This window comes from Lemur catta, chromosome 2, assembly GCF_020740605.2.
Source record: "Lemur catta isolate mLemCat1 chromosome 2, mLemCat1.pri, whole genome shotgun sequence".
In the NCBI taxonomy this organism is placed as follows: domain Eukaryota; kingdom Metazoa; phylum Chordata; class Mammalia; order Primates; family Lemuridae; genus Lemur; species Lemur catta.
The window spans coordinates 78118199-78139533 of NC_059129.1; the positions used below are offsets into that span (position 1 = coordinate 78118199).

The 21335-nt window shown below is 32.7% G+C and overlaps 1 protein-coding gene across 2 annotated transcripts in view; it reads right to left on the reverse strand.

Moving 5' to 3' along the window:
• The window catches only part of LOC123633016 (pleckstrin homology domain interacting protein), a 131595-nt gene that overhangs the window by 105117 nt on the left and 5143 nt on the right, over positions 1 to 21335 (reverse strand). For both annotated transcript variants that reach the window (XM_045543919.1, XM_045543917.1), the window contains exons 5-6: positions 9123 to 9273; positions 8934 to 9032 (exon numbers count right to left, since the gene is read on the reverse strand). In XM_045543919.1, coding sequence (XP_045399875.1) covers positions 8934 to 9032; positions 9123 to 9273 — 250 coding nt within the window. The remainder of the gene's footprint in view (positions 1 to 8933; positions 9033 to 9122; positions 9274 to 21335) is intronic.

The following is a 21335-nucleotide window of genomic DNA, read 5'->3' on the forward strand; positions in this document are numbered from 1 at the left end:
AGATATAAGCAAGAAAAGACAACCAAATACTTATAATTTGAGGGACAGAGATAATCTGGGAAGAAATTCAACAAAGGTTGCTTTATTTCTATAGTATTACCTGATCTTGATATTAACCTGCACCAGTAACTAGCAGGAACAAACCAACATAGGATCAAGGACAAATAATCACCATAAAAATAACTATAATGAACAACTACTTCAGCTAAAGTAGGAGGGGTTTGCAGTATTTGAAGGATAATCCTGTAATCAGCTTTTTCCCACAAAAAAAAAAAAAAAAAACCAGGGCGGGGTAAAGGGTAATGGGAATAGAAGAATAAAGAAAAATAATCACCTGGGCAATACAACACCCATGAGAGCTTCTCTCCTTATTTTACTACTGTAACTAAAATAATTAGTATGCACAGTAGCTACTCTCCAGATCTCTACATAATCAATTTTGGTGTTTAGTTGTACTTCACGCTTGAACACACTATGTTTTTAAGATTTAGCAGATACCATAAAGATGAATAATGTCTTAAAAGAACTCAAATACTAAACTGACATAAAATAAAGTGTAAAGATAATGATTCCAAGAGTTAAGTAAAAACATTTTATAAACCAAGTACACAACAAGCACTATAACAAAAGGCAGATACTATAATCACTAAGAACAGTATTTATTCTTCCTCTTCTTTTCTCTCCTGGAAACTAGTCTAATGCTACTTCAAAATAGAAAACATTACAATGGTGTAACACTTTGTTTTAAATATTTTTAAATGTTTTTATAGTTATTTTAATAAAAATTTGCTTTTAAATAAAATTTTTTTGAAGTTATGTAGTTTTGTTTTATGTCAAACATTTTAATCACTCAATATTGAGTCAACAAACATTTATAGAGCACCTGTATGAGCCAAGTATGGGCTAGAGCATGTAACAGGGAAAAAGAAAAGACATGGTACTTACCCTCATGGAGATTGCAGTCTAGCAGGGAAGAAAGACATGAAACAAGGACTTACAACAATGATTAAGTGTTATTAAATAGAAGGTATAGGGAAATCTTGAAATATATAGTAAAGGGTCTAAACATATGGGGGATAGTAGTTATCAGGGAATGTGGGTAGCCTTCTCTGAAAAACTGACATTTAAACTAAGACCTAAAAAATGAACAGCCAAAGAATGCTGATGGGAGGTGAGCATATTCCAGGTGGAGGTAACAGCATATGCAGTAGCTTCAAGCTAGAAAGAGCACAACATTCAAGCAACATAAAGAAGTCAAGTATGACTAGCACACAGAGCACAAAAGAGCAAATATCAAGAGAAGAGACTGAGAAGGTAGGGGGCAGACTACGGAGTGCTTTCTAAGCTATGTTAGGCATTTTGGACTAAATTCCAGTAATAATAGGCTGAAGTTTTTAGGGAGAAACCAGTGGAGTAATATACATAATAAAATTTGCTTTGGCATAATTTATTGCAGTTTTCTCTTGACCACAATGAGAATGGATTGGAAAGGATGTAACTAAAAGCAAAAGCTGACTTTGCAAAAGAAATCAAAGTGTTCAAAAAACAAAATTTCATTTAAAAAAAATTAATCAGTTTGACACAAAGATTCTTAAGATTTTCCCAAGAAATTGAATATCTGCTCTCAATTTTAAGTATTTATCTGACAATACACAAATCTGAAAAAACATACCATGCCTCATCGTTTCTAGAGTTCAAATACCAAGGCATAATTCAAAAGCCTACTAAACCAAAATCAATAAATGGAGACAGCTGGTACAACATAACACAAAGAACTTCAGAGAGAAGGCAAAAGAGTGCTATATAAATGTGATAAATGTTAAATGCATAATATCTGAAGCAAAAAAACCCTCCCAGAGATATAACTAAATTAGTTACTACCTCTCTACATTTCAGTTTCCTCCTTAATAAAGTGGGGGTTTCTTACAGAATTGTCATAAAAAACAAATGAGACAAAATGCTTTGTAAACTCAAAGGTATTTTATACTAACACCTACATGGACTATCCCTAAACAACCAAATTCTCATGTATTGTAAAAGTAAATCTGATGGACATAGTTTTTCTTTTACTTTTTAAAAGACTTTGTGGGAGACCATTTTTCCCCTGCAGCTTCCTTAAGGAAGGAGTCTTTGCTCTGTTTAGATAAACATCTACTCAGCCTCATCATAGATTTCCCAGTTTCAAAAGATGTCTAGGAAAATGTTCAAATCCATAACCTCAAAGACTCCCTGAAGAAATTCAAAATAAAAAGTCAGAGACCTTGAGAAAATAATATAATTTGCTTCCCTTAAGACAGATATGAAAATACAACTTCAAACCCAACAATCACTCTGGAAAAATACGTGATACAAACTAAAAGAAGTGGCTAATGATTCCTAATTACTACTGGAATTGCTTGCCAGATACATCACACAAAGTAGGGTGGGGGAGACGATATCCCTCATCGCATCTATAACCTAAAAACAAATTTTATTCTATTATTTACAAAAAAATTAAAACACAGCTACAAGAGCAACAATTTAAACTCACCTAAGGAAACTGTCATTCTTCAAAGTTTCGCCCCTTTTTTGTCAACCATAATTTGAAAAGAAATTTAAGCAAAAGAAAAAAATAAAAATAAATATCTATTTTATATATTTGGTACTTTGGCATAATGAACATTAATTTTATTTCCCTAAGAAAAACCAAAAATGCTAATATATCTTGGGAGTCTCTCACAGCTAAACTGTTTTTAACAGGCAAAAGAAGGAAATAGGGAAGCTAGGAGAGAGGGTGGGCAGGAAGAAAAAAATTAATAAAACAAAAACTGCCAAATAGAAATACGAAGAATATTTGGGGAACAGATTAAAAAACAAACACCAAAACAAAAAAAGAATATAGATAAGTAGAAACTGATTAAACAAAAATCACAAATTACAAAACCCTTATAAAACTAAAATTATAACTAGAAAAACAGAACAAAATGGCAGAAGAAAATGAGTTCTGAAAGAAAAAATGGTTACTAAGAAAATAATAGGTTGAAATAAATATTTAAATAAGTGATGAGTAGATATCTACCTAGGAATAAAGTGTGGATAGAGTAGGAAAAAAGGAAGACTGAATAGAACATATTAAAGAATAAATGAACAGGGAAAAAACTCCACAGAATATAATCTTATAATTTACTGAATTATATGTAAAATAATGTTTATATAATTGTATGTTAAATCTTACAGATTTATAATTGTATAAAACAATCTAATAATGTCAGAAACATGAGGAAAAATAAATATAACCCTAAAAGTCTAAGAAAAAAAATTCCTGACTGAATAAATATTAAGAAATTACCAACTAGAGAATTCAAATACAATATTGAAAATAAGGCAAAATATAACAAAGTGTGAAGGAAGAAGAGTCTTCTCTTCAAAGATTTGCATCTAGTTTTAAAGGACTCCTTCTGCCTTTGTTCAAACTAATTTTCTCAGAGTATTACAAAATTATGAATGTAGACAAGACCTATGACTTCTTTTATTGTAAAGCCTTCTTAGTATTAACTAGATGTTTGGGTAGTAAAGCTATTTTCCAAGGCAAAGCTATTTCCTTACACTCAATTTTAAGAACAGGTTCCTCAAAACTCCTTATCTCACCTACTAAGACTGCAGAACTTAACAGCAACCTTTCACAGAAGCAACAAGTAAAACACAAAAGTATGGAGTACCTAGGCAAAACACCAAAAAAGATGAGAAATGGAAGACACAGAGGTAAAGTTTACTTTGCTAATTTGGTAAATGTGAGAAAAATGCAAACAGATCAGTAAAAATTTATTTAATATATAAAAATTTTTTTCCACAAGATAAACATGCATTCAATGAACCTCTAAATTTAACCTTAAAAACTACTGTAGAAAATTTCTTCTTTCCTGATCTCCCCCTACCCATGTCCATTTATTATTGAAGTAGGATTATTGAAATAAACTATCTCTGAATAAGGCATAATGTGGGTACAGAGATAAGAGAAAGGACAATATCAGGGATTTGTTAATACTTTTGAAAGTAAATGCTGCTACGCCAAGTACACATTCACATAGTAAATACAAGCTAGTAATAACAGATGGGTGGGATCTGTTGTGTTTTGCTTTTGAATATAGTATTAAAGGAGGTTCTAGAGTGCTGGAAAGCAGCTGACCACTTTGGGTCTCCTGCCGAGGCTGAATTCCAATTCGATTTTCACAATTTATGGAGGTTCAATGTAGTTGTGATTTTTAAGCAGATAATAAAATAGAGTAATAAAACACTAAGACAAGCTCAAATGGGTTCTTAAATTGTATAATTTTATAGGTATGGGTTTTGATATACCAAGGGTAATGAACTAACAACCTAGTCTACTCATAAATGTTACTTCCTTAAAGAAAAGTTAGTTTTGGAGATTTTTTTTCTTCCCTTATCTCAAAGCTAACCTTAAGTCTTTCTTCTTCCTACCAACTATTACACTTTTTTTTTTAACCCCCTACACACCCCTGAACTTTTCTTGTCCCACCCCAATGTATCAATTACCTACTGCCTTTTCATTTAACATTTACTAATGCTGAAGAGTTGGGCTTATAAAGAGCAATAAAACATAATCTTGGTCCTCCAGGACCTAACAGTATAGTAGAGGAAAAAAGGTAAATAAATAACCACAACCATATGACAAAAGCAATAGTAGAGATAACAACTTAATTCTGTCCAGTGACATCTAAGTTTTGAAGGGTGAACAGACAGATGGTTCATAAAATACACAAAAAAGAGAGGGGCATTCTCGACAGAAATAAAACATGTGCAGAGATAAAGGGATGAAAAAGAGTATGGCTGATTCTAAGAAATGCCATGAAGTTGTACAAAGTTAAAGCACAAGGTACAGATGGTGCAAAAAGTGGGGAAAAGTCTTATATCCCACATTAAAACAGGGGAGATTATTAATAGTCATTAGGGGGAAAAAAGGAGGCATGACATGGTAACATTTGCATTTCAAAGTTTAAAGCAGTGCTAATTTTACCCTGGGATATCTGGCAACGTCTGGAAACTTTTTTGATTATCATGGGGTTGGGGGATGTGGCTAGATTTAGTGGGTAGAGGCCAGGGACGCACAGGAAGGACAGCTGCCTACATGCAAGAATTGTCTGGCCCAAAAGGTCAACAGGGCCTAGGTTAAGAAACCTTGGTTGGAGCTAAATCCTAGGGTATAGGAGTAAGACTAGGGGCAGGGGATAAAGTAGCATGTAAGTTCTAGGAGACCAAAGGCCATGTTCTTGCTTACCTAGCAACTCCAGATCCTAGTTCAGTGACAGATACAAATATTACTTGGCAAGTAAACGAATGAAGTAGAACTCTACACAAGAAATACCAAAGCCTGAAATGTGGCTGTGGCAATGGTAACGCAGAACATATTCAAAAGAGTAGAATAAACAGGTCTTATTTACTAAACAGACACAAGAAGTGAACAATAAATTGAAAATAAAATGACTTCCAGGCTTCTGGCTTGGAACAAGTTCAGAGAGGTTCAAAAGTTCTATTTTAGATATTTTTAACTTTGAGATAAAAATGTGAGACATTAAAATAAAGAGGTCCAATAGTTTGCATACGGTCTGAAATAAGAAAATCCAATTTTTCCCAGCACCTTGACACTACATTATCTTCAGAGTTACAGCAAGAAGTTCGATAAGAAAATGAACAAACCCTAAGTGCAGTGTGTATCCTGGACTGGATCCTGGAATAAGAAAACGTAGTTAGCAGGAAACCTTGGTGAGATACGAGTAAGGTCTGCTGTTTAGTTAATAGTAATGTACCATTGTTGGTTCATTAGTTTTCAGAGATGTACCAGGTAATGTAAAATTATAACATTAGGAGAAACTATGTGAGAGGTATATAGGACTCTTTATTTGTGCAACTTAGTAAATAATTTCTTACTCCAAAATTAAAAATTTTTAAAAAACCTACTATGCCAAATGTGTCAAAGTTTCAATACTGGGGGTCTATATTGAACATATAAATCTATATCTTAAGAAAAGCTAAAATATTGAGTCTTTTCTTATTCCCACTGATACTTAGTTAATATCATACTGGCCAATGAAAGAGCAAAAAAAACTTTTAAAGGTAGCCAGACAGAAAATGGCAAAGAGGAATCAACAAAAGAAGAAACAAGTCAGTACTAAAAATTTTCATATTTTTTAAAAAAATTCTTCTGATCCATACTGTGATGACTTGAAATAATACACTGTACCACTATGTAGGCAAACTATTCTGCCTAGAAGCCTGATGAATTACTTCTTCCTATCTCCATCCTGTTCATAACTTTATAGCAATGACAAAACAAACTGTATACCACGGTGAATTCTGACACTACCCTATGACTATAAAAGTAGAGTCCAGTTCCTCTTTAGTAATTTCAAAAACTATATGTAAATACAATCTTTAAAAGTAGGCAAAACTGGTGTTCTAGAACAGGTATTTCTTAATATAAAGAACTAAGACTTTCCTGAAAATGTGAATGGAAAAGGAAAAAAAAAATATTTATCTTAAACTCTAAAAATGAAATAGTCTTTCAGAAAGTTACAACAAGGACCTGCTTGGTAATTAATGCTGTTACCTGAATGAACCAGTCACATTTCTATGCATGACACAAAACACAAGGTATTTTTGCCATACACATATAGGGGGTTCAGTACTATCCGAGGTTTCAGGTATCCACCAGGGGTCTTGGAATGTATCCACTGCAGATTAGGGGGAACTACTGTACTTATATTCCCTATATCCATGTCAGCCGTATTTAATTATCTGACTATAACCAACACAGCTTAAAATATTTTATCTGATTTTACAAATATTTGCTATCCTTTTCCAAAAATGACTAACATCAATTTTCTTGAATAGCCAAGTGTTATTATTGGAAAATTTGGCTTACAGAGACTAAAGCATAGCATGATGAAGTCAGTCTGGGCTAAATCCTGGATTCACTTAAAATGTGTGACTTTGATCAAGTTACCAAACCTTTCCATTCCTCAGTTTCCTTCACTGTAAAATAAGAATAATAGTTCCTACTTACAGACCATTTAAGGTGTTAAAAGAAAATAAATAGTGCCTTGTACATGGTAATTACACAGCAAACGTTAAGTGAAAAATTATTTTTACCATCAACCATTCTTACACTTTCATTGCCTACCACAGGGCTACTTGATTTTGATAAAATAAGTATAACATATTCCCCTTATATCAATCTGTAGTTTTTCAAAGAGGAGAAACTTTTCCCTATATGGGAAAGCTCCTATAATATTTTACCTTCCCCTTCTTTCAGGAAAACTATTCTATCCCTTAGTATAACTTTCTAAGTACAATTATACCCCAATGTCTCAAATTCCTTTGTTGTTTTAATGGTTGTTCATTATAGTAAGACTATATATTTAAATTATTATTTAACCAGGATAGTTGTATGTTAAAAAAAAAAAAAAGGAAACATGATCATCCATGATTACCCATCACACAAATATCACACAGGATACCTCTGGGAAATAGGTCAGAGGGAAAAAATGATCCAGAATGCATCACAGAGACAGAAAGATACCAAAAAAATGTAAAAGAGAAGGTAACAGATAAGATAAAGTGAGAAAGTCTAGCATTTGTTTAAGTTCCTATTTGTTTAAGTCCCAGGGAGGAGAGAGAATGGAGCAGATAGGTTATTATAAAAGATAATGATTGAGAATTTTTCAGTGTCAATAAAGACATTACAGATTCAAGAAGGCTAATAAATCTCAAACAAGATAAATAAAAAGCTGACACCAAGACATATCATAGTCAAACTGTAGAAAACCAAAGAGAAAGAGAAGATCTTAAAAGTAACCAGAGAAAAAGAGATCATCTTCAAAGAAGCAAGTTAGATAAGAGATTTAAACCCAAATATATCAATAATTATATGTAAAGGACTAAATACTCTAGATAAAACATAAAGATTGTCATACTGTACTTTTAAAAGCCACTTCTATGCTATTTTGAGACGAAAAATAAAAGGATACAAAAAAGTTGGAAGTATAATGATGGAAAAATATATATATAAATACCAAACAAAAGTTACACAAAATCAACTACCAGTATAAAAGTATCCAGAAAAGGAAAAAATGAGTAAGATTTGGATAGATGGAAGAAAGAGGGAGAATAACATTCCTGGCTAGGCAGAAGGGTGGGAATGGGAAAAAAGGCAATGATTAAAATGTGAAGGTCTCTCTGAAAGTCAGGAGTTGACTTCATGGTAGATAAAGTACAAGACTATTAAAATATATTGATCAACTTCTTTATATTACCTTGAACAAAAAAGTGACAAAACAAAGGTGGAACTGAATAAGATTACCATCACAGTGTCACCACAGTATACTGGAAAAGAGAGAGGCAGAAGACAACAGAAGCAAGAAGAATAACTAGTTTGGAGGATGTTATATTAACCCAGGTAAGACAAGGGCCTAGTACTAGTATAGGTGAAAAGGATGGATCTAGGAGGCATTTCCAGAAGACATATCTGTATCAGTTTTTCTCCTTTATAACTTTAAAAGCAAAAAAAAAAAGTACTATGCTTCTTAAAAGATAACTATTTTTGTTTCCTATCATTATAACTAATCTGAATTATGATACTTATTTCCACTAACTCAACCTAATAATATACACTTTGGTAAGGAATTTTTTGCAAAAATAAAACACCAACGAGCTAATCAGCCTACATAAAATACAATGTATACAATCCATAATTACACATTATGAGTTCTTCACCATTAAAACTACTAACAAGAAAAAAATCTGGTAAGTTTTTCACTTTTGAATGCTGATGTATATAATATGAAGTTCTCTGACATCATAGTAACTTAAAAAAAACTTTTTACTTTTAAAAATTCTTTAACAAGAGGATATCAACTATGCAGTAAACTCAAACTCACCAATGCTGGGTGGGCTACCATAGTTAATTGGTGACTCAGGTGGTCTTCCACAATGCAATGCAGCCAGAGCAGATCCTTTCCACACAACATGCTTGCAGCCTATTAAACACACATATTTTTATGCATAGAAAGATAGAAAACAAAAAGTGAGAAAAAGAATGTCTAAATCCTATTAGAAAATTTTCATACTTTTATTTGTACGTAGCAAGGACTGTCTTCCAGCTCCTAATAAAGTTTGAACTCCAGGAACACTTTGAGGGATTTCTTGCTCAAGAAGAGGTCCTAGTCGATGACATATTTGCAGCAAGTGATCAGGTGCTAAATGTCTGTAATACTTCACCTATTACGTGAAAAACAAATATAAAAATATTTGCTAAATAAAGTTATATAATTCTGCACATTAAAACATACTTTTAAAAACATGTAATCTGTTCTGGCTATTCAACATTTCATTTTACTTCTGGGAAAAGTTTACGTTTATTTTGTGAAACCACTTGACTCAAAGAATAAAACAGCTATCCCAACCACTGTTTAATCCACTGAAGAAAATAATGCTAAAAATTAATGTAACCTAAATGTAACAAGCTATAAATTAACAAATGCCAGTCAATGTAAATATTGAACAATGAAAAATATATAGCATTATAAACTAAAATGGTAAATTTTAGTTTTTCATTTGAATTTTCAAAACCTTCGAGCTACAAGCAACCAAAAAAAATCATCTAACTATAAAATATAATAAATGTTTCAAACCATTGATATAAAGAAAATCTCCAGAATTAAAGAGAACTGATAGTTTATTTCAAAATTTAAGAACACGATATAACATCTATGCTTAATTTCATAATTTACCAAAAACCTTACAGAGAGAAAGGCGAAATTCCAGTTGCTGCCTTAAACAAGTTCTCAACTATAAAATAAATCTACACACTATAAAAACTTTGAACACTTTTGGGAATACCTTCAAAATACTGATTAATTTATCCCAGTATTTGAAACCATAATATGAAATGCTAATATTTTTATTATCTAGTCTTTTAGTAAATAAACAAATTCACATAATAACCTAAATAAAATTAAATTAGAAAAAATATTATTTTATCACTTTTTATTTAGCTATCAAATCATAAAAAATTTCCCACTGTAGTACCTAAATACTCCAGCTGTTCTCAAGATATGTTCTGGGAACCCCTGGAGGTTCCACAAGCAAAAACTATGAATAATACTGAAATGATACTCGTTTTTTCACTCTCATTTTCTCATGAGTGTATAGTGGACGTTCCAGAGGCCACATGACATGTGATGTAACAACAGATCGAATACAGATATGAAAACAGATATGAAAGCAGATATGAAAATCTAAACTGTCTTCTATTAAGCCAGCCATTAAAGATTCACAAAAATGTAAAACAATGCAACTCTCCTCACAAATGTTTTGTTTTGGAAAATAACTGTTATAAAAATGTTACCTATGTTACCATGAAATTAATTATTATATTATTTAATAAGTTCCATTAAATGTTAAGTTTCTAATATGGTAAATACCAATTATAACCCACATCAATAAAGGAATTTCAATAATTTTTATTAGCGTAAAGTGGTCCTGAGACCAAGAAGTCTGGAAATCGCTACTCAAGTTCACTGAGTAATGGCAATTTTAACACAAATTCCTTGAGAAAAGACTGATGGGGGGGGTGGGGAGGTGATGAGTTAAATAATTTCATTCCATCGTGTAGTATCTGTAATACTCTAAACGCAGAAGACCATGAATGTTATTTTTTAAAAGTTGTTTGATACTCATCCTTCTAAACTGAAGTCAATATGAAGAATCTACATTACTTTTTATTAGGCTGGTGCACAATTACGGTTTTAGCATTGCTGGAATTTGCGATTTGATATTGGAATACATTCTTGAATAAATGTGGTTATGTTATACATCAGTTTAATGTACGTTTCTTGCTTTATGTTTTTTTGCTAATGCCTTATTACTTGCTGTTTATATTTATTTTAGACTATGGAAATGATGTTAGACAAAAAGCAAATTCAAGCCCTTTTCTTATTTGAGTTTAAAATAGGTCCTAAAGCAGCGAGACAACTCTCAACATCAACAATGCATTTGGCCCAGGAATTGCTAACAAACATACAGTGCAGTGGTGGTTCAAGTTTTGTAAAGGAGATGAGAGCCTTGAAGATGAGGAGCACAGTGGCTGGAAGTTGACGACGACCAAGTGAGAGCCATCATCGAAGCTGATCCCCTTACAACTACATGAGAAGTTGTCAAAGAACTCAAGGTTGACCATTCTACAGTCATTCGGCATTTGAAGCAACTTGGAAAGGTGAAAAAGCTCAATAAGTGGGTGCCTCATGAGCTGACTGAAAATCAAAAAAATCATTGAAGTGTCGTCCTCTTCTTGTACACAACAATGAAACATTTCTCAATTGGATTGTGACATGCGACAAAAAGTGGATCTTATACAACAACCGGCAACGACAACCAGCTCAGTGGTTGGACCAAAAAGAAGCTCCAAAGCACTTCCCAAACCCAAACTTACACCAAAAAAAAGTCATGGTCACTGCTTGGTGGTCTGCTGCCAGCCTGATCTACCTACAGCTTTCTGAATCCCTGCAAACCATTACATCAGAGAAGTATGCTCAGCAAATTGATGAGATGCACTGAAAACTGCAACACCTGCAGCCAACCTTGGTCAACAGAAAGGGCCCAATTCTTCTCCTCGACAATGCCCAACTGCATGCACGTGGCACAACCAACACTTCAAAAGTTGAATCAACTGGGCTATGAAGTTTTGCCTCACCCGCCATATTCACCTGACCTGTTGCCAACTGACTACCACTTCTTCAAGCATCTCGACAACTTTTTGCAGGGAAAAGGCTTCCACAACCAGTAGGATGCAGAAATGCTTTCCAAGAGTCCGTTGAATCCCAAAGCATGGATTTTTATGCTACAGGAATAAACAAACTTATTTCTTGTAGGCAAAAACGTGTTGATCGTAATAGTTCCTATTTTGATTAATAAAGATGTGTTTGAGCCTAGTTATGATTTAAAATTCACCACGGTCTGAAACCGCAATTACTTTTGTACCACCCTAAACATCAATACACTCATGTGTCCTGAAGAGAGCATGGAGCCATACTGCCACACTGTGATAAGTGAAACAGTGAAGTCTGATATACAGTAGGTGGTCAATAAGTCTTGGAAGAATTAATATTTCTGGAAAAAGGGGTTCTATACATAATATGAATTATACATATTATATTCCTACTTTGGAGACTCAAAAAGCATACTGACATTAAATGCTCTGAAAAATTCTGAGATAAATCTACTTAATTTTGTTTAACCCACAGATTCCCAAACTCATTTAGCTACAGAATCCCTTTTTTCCTAATAATACCTATTATAATCACTTACAGCAGCATACTTTAGGAAACACTAGTATGACTGACTAAATAAAATAGACAGAAAAATCAATTAGAAGAAAACATACCAAAATATGAGTTTTTTAAATTGTATTTATACATCTCTCTACTCTTCCCCAAAATAAGTTATTTAAAAATAAAATTTAAAAGAAAAAGTCTAGAATATTTATAAGATCTCCTCCAGTTCCTAAACTTCTGTATGATGATTATTCTATATAATGCGGCTTCTTAATTGATAAAAATTCCTTTTAAAAATTTTACTTTAACAAAATGAAATTCAGTACTTATTAACTTCAGCTTTGTAATGATTCTGTTTTAGCATTCTCTGGCAAAATACATTTTTAGGTAGTGGAATTCAAAATCTTTACTTGACAATTCTATTTTTTAATAAAATATTATCAATGTCTACTTTGATTAAAGATTTGATGATTTAGAATATTTCAATTTTTCAAAATCAACTTTCATTTACAAGTTAGAAGAGATACTTTCAGTTCTTAAACTCCTCATGCTTTCTCTGGCTTTTCAGACTTTATGTAAGTTGATTCCTCTGCTGGCAATCTTCCTTTACTCACCCACCTCCACATCTCATTCTCCTTCGTGTCTCAGTCTATGCCTCACTGCTTTCCATAACCTATTCACACCACCTCTCTTCTTTTTGAACATTGTTTGTGTTCCCACAGTATCATATACTCCCCCCTCAAAGATCCCTTCATCCCCGTAGCACTTTGTAGTACTTACCTACCATATTAATTGTTCATATTAATTATTCTGAATATATTTTGATACCTAGACCTCAGTGGGAATTTAATGATAGCTATGATCCTCTTCCCCAAAGAAATACACATTTAAGCTCTACCATTATCTGCTCTGTTTTAGGGGTCCATAAGACCCCTGCACTATGCTAAAATTGCTGGTTTAACTGTCTGTGTGCTGTACAAGAAATCATGGGATTAGGCCTTATTTAGCTCTGTCTACTCCAGTAACTAATACAGTACTTATAATTAATTGCTTAATATATTATTAGTTGGATAAATGAACACTTAAGAATATTAAGAAACTACTGACTTCCCCACTCCCAAAGAACTCAAAACATTTTGTTAGCATCTGTCCTACCACATAAAATACCTCTACCTATGTTTTGAATCCTAATTTCTCCAAATTCATAGAAATCCTACACTATAAATCAGTCCTCCACACTCCAGTATATTCACGAACTCCCTCTCAACTAGCTCCTACCTCATCAACACCTATATTCAAACATGCTCACTTTGCTTTCACCTTAGGAAAAAAACAAAAATCCTGCCTGACTCCTATATCTAACACCTCCCAATCCAAATCCCCCAGTTACCACCTTCACTTTCTCTTCCTCTCCAGAAGCATGTTTTTTAAAGAATAATCCATAGTCAGTCTCATTTCATATCCCATCCTCTCCTCAATTAACTCCAAACTAGCTTCCATATTCATGACTTCACAAAAAGTACCTCTTATCAAAAGTTCACCATTAACTACTGATAAATCCAATAAGCATTTTTAAATCTATACCTTATTTAATGTCCCAGTAATTTTTAACCTAACTGTTAAACACTTCCTCCTTTGCAAACCTTGTCTTCTCTTAACTTTTGTGACACTCCTTGGCTTTCCTTCTACCTCTCTAACCATTCCTTCTCATTTTCTTTTATAGGCTTATCCTCTTCTACCTAGCCATAAAATTGTGAAGTTTCTTAAGGTCCTGGGTTCCAGAACCCAGTTCCAGATTCTCTTTTCCTCTCACTACATACTCTCTCCTTGGACAATTCTTACATCAATGATTCCCAATTTTCTATCCACAGCTTAGACTTTCATATCAAACGTACTTAAGACACCTCTCTTTAGAGTCCCAAAAGTCTCTTAAACTTTATGTATGCAAAACTGAACTCATGGATCCCTCACCACTAAAAATGTTCCCTACACTTTGATGAATGTCAATACCGCCTATCCAATCTTAAAAGTCAGAAACCAAGGAGTCACATTTTTTACACTGCCCATTCCTCCCTTCCATCTTCAACATCTAAGTAGTCACCAAGTCCAATTGATTTTTACTTCCTATCCTTAAATCCATCTATACTATTCTGTTTCTATACTAATAGCCCAAATTCAAATCACCTTTGCAATAAACTCCTATCTTTCCCACATCCACTCATGCCCTTTACCTCATCAAATCTACTATTTATTACAATTAGAATGCTCCTTCCAAAACATGTATCTAATCAAGTCACACCTACTTAAAAGGCTTCCCTTGCCCTTTCAGAGGCTTCTCTTGCCCTTTGGATAAAGATTCAAATCCTTAACATGGTCTATAAGCCCGGAAATGCATGTATGGTGGCTTCCTATTTTTCTAACTACATCTGGCACATTCTCAGCCCCTACTCCCAGCTCTCACTTTCCACATTTCAGACACATGGCCTTACTTCAGGTTCTTTACCTATGCATTCTCTTTCCTGTCAGGCTTTTCCCACGTGGCGTACTCTCTGCAATTCCCCATACTCTCTTGCCCAGACAGCTGTTTTACGTGCCTCAGATCTTCCCTCCAATGTAACTTCTCTTGTTTTCCTATATTATACTCAGCCTGAGTATGTCTTCTGGGTTGCATACTTTCTTTGACTTTTCATTTTTAATTCATGCATCAGTTTGTGACTATACATTTAAAAGTATAATGATTTAATTCTTTTCTTCCTTATTTTACCATAAACTACAAAAGAACAGAGGCCATGAATATTTTTGCTCTCAGCTATCTCTCTCATACAGAGTACACAAATATTTTAAAAATAAATCTTTTCTACTGCTTTTTTCTTAACATTATTCACCATAAATATATTAATCATATTTATACTCTTCACAAATATTAATCCACGTCACTATGGTCAAATATTTAAAATCTAAAACAAAAAAAATTTTTTAAATTAAAACAGCTCATTTATGGCTATACACGATTTTTAATTTTCAAGTTAGTAAGAACCCCATCTTTAACATTAACTTAAGCTTTTTAAATTAATTTTTTACTAATAATTAAAAGAAACATTTTAAATGATATCATAATAAAATCTCTTATCCATAATGTCTGTATTTGGATTCTTAGTAATCTGTTGTACAATATTATTTGGGGGGAAAAAACTCAACATGCTCAATTTCTAATATATTCATTACTTTCTGTAACCATAGCTGCTTTCACATTCTTATGATACTCAACACATAAAAAGTAAACCCAAATTATAAAGCTAAATGTGATAAATATTAACAACACTAATATAGCTAACACATTGGCTGCACACAAAATGCAAGGCCCTGTTGTAAGTGTGGTAAGTTTCACATGTAAAAACTCAATTATTTTAACCAGAAAAGGTACACACTATTATTATTGACATTCTAAAAAGAAATTATGATACAAACTGAGAATCATTCATACTGCCTCACACATTACCTACCTATTGCCTCAAATATATGTATATATCAATGTGCAAAATATGAGCAAGTTATAAAACAGAAATTTTGAATAACTTTCAACACAGACATTAAACCAAGCCAGAAAAAAAGAGAAAACACTTTACAGTTCACTTTCACTAAACAAACTAGCACAAAAAGGTAAATTCCTACAGACAAAAAGGAGCACTTTAAATAAAATCTAACGGTAGAAATAGAAAATAAAATTGCAATAATACAGTGACAATCCTAAATACCCTCCCCCAAATGGCCACAAGAAATCAACATGATCAACCTTACTTTTCTCAACATTTCTAGGATTACATTTCCAAACCCTTAATTTAAAATTAGAAGGTATAAACAGATCAAACTAAAGGGTTAACACCATAAAATTTACAATTACTATTTTAAAAATTAAAAAAAATGCCTATTTATCAGTGGTGATCAACTTTTTTTAACTCATGCTCTCTTTGATGAACAAAACATTTTTATCTCCTCCCATTAAGATAAAAGAGCCCGCTTTATGGATGGGAACTCTGATGCCACCTGAGATTCACTTCTCTACTGGCTAGATCAGGGGGCTAGTCAGAGCTTTTTCAAACTTATTCTATCTTCTCCACCCCCATTCTCAAGTGAGAATCACTTCCAATGGTAACAATAACCTTTGGTAAACTATCCTTTTTGTGAAATGTCATGTTACATTGTCTATAGTAGAGGTCAGCAAACATTTTCTGCATAGAGTCAGACAGTAAATACTTTAGGCTTTGAGGGCTACATAGTATCTGCATATTTTTTTTAGTAGCTCTTTAAAAATAAAATAACCATCCTTATTTTGGAGGCCTTATAAAAAACAGGTCTTGCGCAAGATTTACCTACTGCAGCCATAGTTTAACAACCCCTAATAAAGAATAAGGAAAAAAACTGAGCTCTTTGAGTGCTTTATTATTCTGCATCTTTGACTAAATAAACGGGTTTCTGGTTACTATGCTACTTCATACAAATAGTCAACCTTTCCAGCCAGTGGAAGGTATTGTAAAAAGGTGTTATCAGCGGGAAGAAAATATAAAGGATCTGGAAACCACAGCATTCTACCAGACATATGGCCATTAAGAACTCCTCTACTCAATTTTTAAAGAAATGGTAATTCGGAATAAGAGATTTCAAGTCAAGGAGCAGGGTTTAAACTTGCTAAGTCTGAAGAAATGGGGAAAACATTTAGTCTTTCTAAGTTTCAGTGCCCTCATCTGAACTGGGATTGCAATAGTCAGCACCTTTGAAAGTAGTCATTAATTATTGAATTATTTAAACCACGTTAAGTTCTTAGCATTGTACCTGACATAGAATTGGTTGTCAGTTTACACTCTATATTACATACTACATACTGAACTTTCATGTTGAAAAAAATCTTTCTGGACCTAAATTGGGAAAAAAAATTTGGATGTCTTTTTAATGATCTTTACAAAGTCAGGTTAGATCAGTATATTCATTCCATCTACTTGATTTACCTGTGGCGACCCAGAAATGCCATTCTTTCCTCTTGCACATAATTCTTTAGGAAAATAAGATGCACCTAATGTTTGGCACCAGTATGATCTGTCTGACTAGAGCTATTTACATCATCATTATGTCTTGAACACCAGACTGGTTCTAAAAAAGTCAGTGTTTCAGATCTTCTCATATCTATTTTCTCACAATTTTGTACTCTAATTTTAAGTTCTAAAAGGCCAGCTTAATGGAATATAGTTCTTATTTCTATGACTATTCTAGCAAACTTACAAATTTAAGGAAAAAAAACCTACATTCGCTAATTACTCTGTAAGGCCTATTATTAAAATCCCAGCCCCTAAAATCCTCAAAACTTCTAAGTTTATCATTACAAATCTGTTACCATTTATAACAAAGTGTAGGTTAAATTTTATCTATAATATTTAAAGTATGCATTCTGTGATTTTGTTTTTTACTGCAATAGCCTTTCCACAGAAAAACAGAGTACTTACTTTGTGCTAAGTGTTCTCAAAATGTATTTAATCTTCATAAGCCAATTAGTTTAAGTGTTCTACCTATTTTATAGGTAAAGAAAACTCATGTCCCAAGGTCATACTGTTTGGCCAAGGGTGCACACTTGGAAAATAGAAGAAATAGTAATCAAACCCAGGTCTCCTGATTCCAAGTTTACTATTATTTTTATTACATTCAGTTTCCTCTCAGAAACTCTAGGTTTTCCCCCATTATCATACAAGTTTGATGACTAAAAACTTCATAGAACCTATGTAAGTCAAGTCAAATCCTCTAAGCCAGATAACTATTTTCAGAAGGACCGTTAGATGCCTATGATTTCTTTAATAATGATGAGAATGATAAAATTAACATAGAACCTTACGGTCAAAATTAATCTTGCTGGTCTATTTACTCTTAAGTAATTGTGAATAAATAAGCTTGAGAGGCTGTGTCTTATATTCAGAATTTAGTCAACTTAAGAACTCATTTAGATAATAATTCAGATCATATTACCAATACAATTACCAATATAAAGTTGTCGCTTAATGGAAAATGCAATTCTCACTCTTCCAAAATTTTACTTACCATCTAATTATATCTTGCTATTAAAAAACTCTATTCCAAATTGAGGTTTCCATAAACCAAAGTAGGGATGCTCTACAAAAATTAATTTAAAATACAACAAAATGACAAATTTTAACTTCTTAAAATAACACATTTTGAAGTTTTGTTTTTAAATTAAGTGATGTGCTAAGGAAAATTTGTGCAGTAAGAAATCCTCTTTAAAACCGTATTTATTCAAGATAATTTGAAACTCTAATCTATGAATCTGGTAAAAAAAATGACTGTCTTAAAGATAGAAAACTCTTAAACTATTTAATCTTAAAATGCCGATGTAAATAATCTTAAGAGAACAACTAGTTTCACTTTCAGCAATGTTTCAGTTTCCAACACAGTACTCAAAATAACAAATGCTTCACATACAATGACAGCAAAGTTGTTTCAGACAATGGAGGTTTCACTAAGTTGCCTAGAATTTAGTGTTTCTACACCCAAAAACTAAACCAGAATCAAATGACACAAGTAAAGGTAAATATTTCCTGCATTTATATTATAACCTCTACCAAAACAAGCTATGTGCCTGTTCTCTATTAATAAGACAGAGACCAAATGGGCCATGCCACCATGACAACAGAACAGCTAGAGTCCAGAATAAAGTGATCCCCCTCAGTATCTGCCAGGGGATTGGTTCCAGGTGCCTCTCCATACCAAAATCAAAAATCCGTAATACTTTCCCCGAATACAAAAAGGTGTAGTATTTGCATATAACCTATACACATACTCCCATATACTTTAAATCACCTTCAGATTACTTATAATGCCTAATACAATGTAAATGTTATATACAGTTATATTGTATTTTTACTTGTACTATTCTTTATTGTTGTATTATAATTTTTCATTTTTTTTACTGAAATATTTTCAATCCTCAGTTGATTGAATTTGGGGATGTGAAACTTGCAGATATGGAGAGCCAGTAACTGTACATGAATTCTTTCTGTGCTTCCTTTGCAAAAGACTGCCATCATCCATCCACACAGCCATGAACAGCCTAGGGCTTATAATATAATTCTCATTCCTCTTACAATTTAGTTTTAACTTAAGCAGAAGCTGCATCAGACTATGCTGCCACCTAAATTTATTTAGTATCAAAAACTCATTCAGCCATCCTTTTCCTTATCTGTGATGCCCAAGCTCAAATAAGGCTACTTAATGTAAGGCAAATAACTAACAGTGGACCTGATTCACAACTAATGACCGCAAGTTCTCACATTTATATATATGTGTGTGTATATATATATATATATATATATATATATATATCACTGTTCAATATCCCAATTGTTTTCTAAGTTTACACTATCCTGCTTTCTCAAATTCCATAAAGAAAAAAAAAGCACTATCATTTTCCCCAACTTAGTATGAAATACTTACAACTCTTCCATATTCCATATGCTCAACAATATATTAATTCCCAAGTAATTTGGTAACATTCACAAATTACTCATAATTTCACCAACATAGCTTCTCACAAAACAGAAATTGAAAATCTTCTTACATTTAAAATTTATTTCTAAAATTTTAAATTTGATTCTTATTGCCTTTATCACTTTTAGATATACTTACAAAAGCAACTTAAGTATCCTAAAATAATTAGCTGCTAAAATTTTTTTCTTATATACTCATATGTAATACCTGATTTTCCTAATGTCAGTTAAAAGCACATTAAAATAGGAAGTTATTTTAAATGGATATAATCAGTATTTTCTGTTAACTAAAAGTCATATTTTTCTAAGAACTCTAAAATTTGTGTAAGGAAACTGCTAGTAAGAATGAAATTAAACACTTTAGTATTACTTGCCCAGGATAAGTTGTGCAGCATACAATCTTATTTGTTAGAATTCTGTAGTGACATGGTAGATAAACACAAAATTTGGGAAAGGAAAGAATGGCTGTAGTAAGTGAGAGAGGAGTTTCCCGTTTTTAAAAAAACAAAACCTTGTAGTCTAGCCAATAAAGAAATTCCGAATGAATTAAAAAATTGACACTGACAGGATTTATTTAACCTAAAGCCAATTTAAGGAGTAATTTAAGTCTTCTTTATATTCTGTTTAAAACGTATATGTCTTTAAAAGATTGACAAAACAGAAGACAAAACATCTCCTCTCTGACAACTTCCAAAAAGAATACAAACTATTGGGATGGTATTAAATCCCACAAACATCTTTATAGGAGGAGGCACATGCAACAGCCAAGCTTCCTTCACATACTCCTAAATGACACCTGATCATTACCTAAAGCAAAAAAGCTTCATCTATCCTCTAATCAACCAGGATATTTCAATCACTCAAACATTTCTTCATGTTCAGTGTTTCACCAAAAAAAGTCACAGTTGGAATCAGCACCAAAATTTTTCTAGGGGTCTATCCACAATGCCTTTAAAATGATTTATTTTTGGTATTTACTAAACTTTTTTTATTTCTCAGGCTTAATGATTTCATCCTTAAGTCATCCTTAATAACTTCATGTGCTATGTCAGAAAGTTAAGAATATTTGTTTCTGAAATAAAAGGTTTTCTTAAAGAAAACTGTAATGCACCATTATAAAGTTTTAATTGGAACCCTTACTACCACTATCTTCTAATAATAGCAAACCCAAAACCTCACATAGTACTTGATTCATGCTGGTCAGTTATCACTCACAAATCAAAGTAGGAGCTATTATTAACCTGTTTTACAGAATGGGAAATAGACTCCCTTAATACTATTCTACCTCATAACAATTGTATAAAATACCACTATGTGGGGAGGGGACAATCCAACTCCCCCTTTATGTCCGTGCAACCTTGCAATTATTGAAGAGTATTAAGAATCTAATAGGGATTTATTTCACGTAAAAATGTTTCTAAATGCCTCAAATAACTTAAAATGATATAAGTACCAACAGAATAAT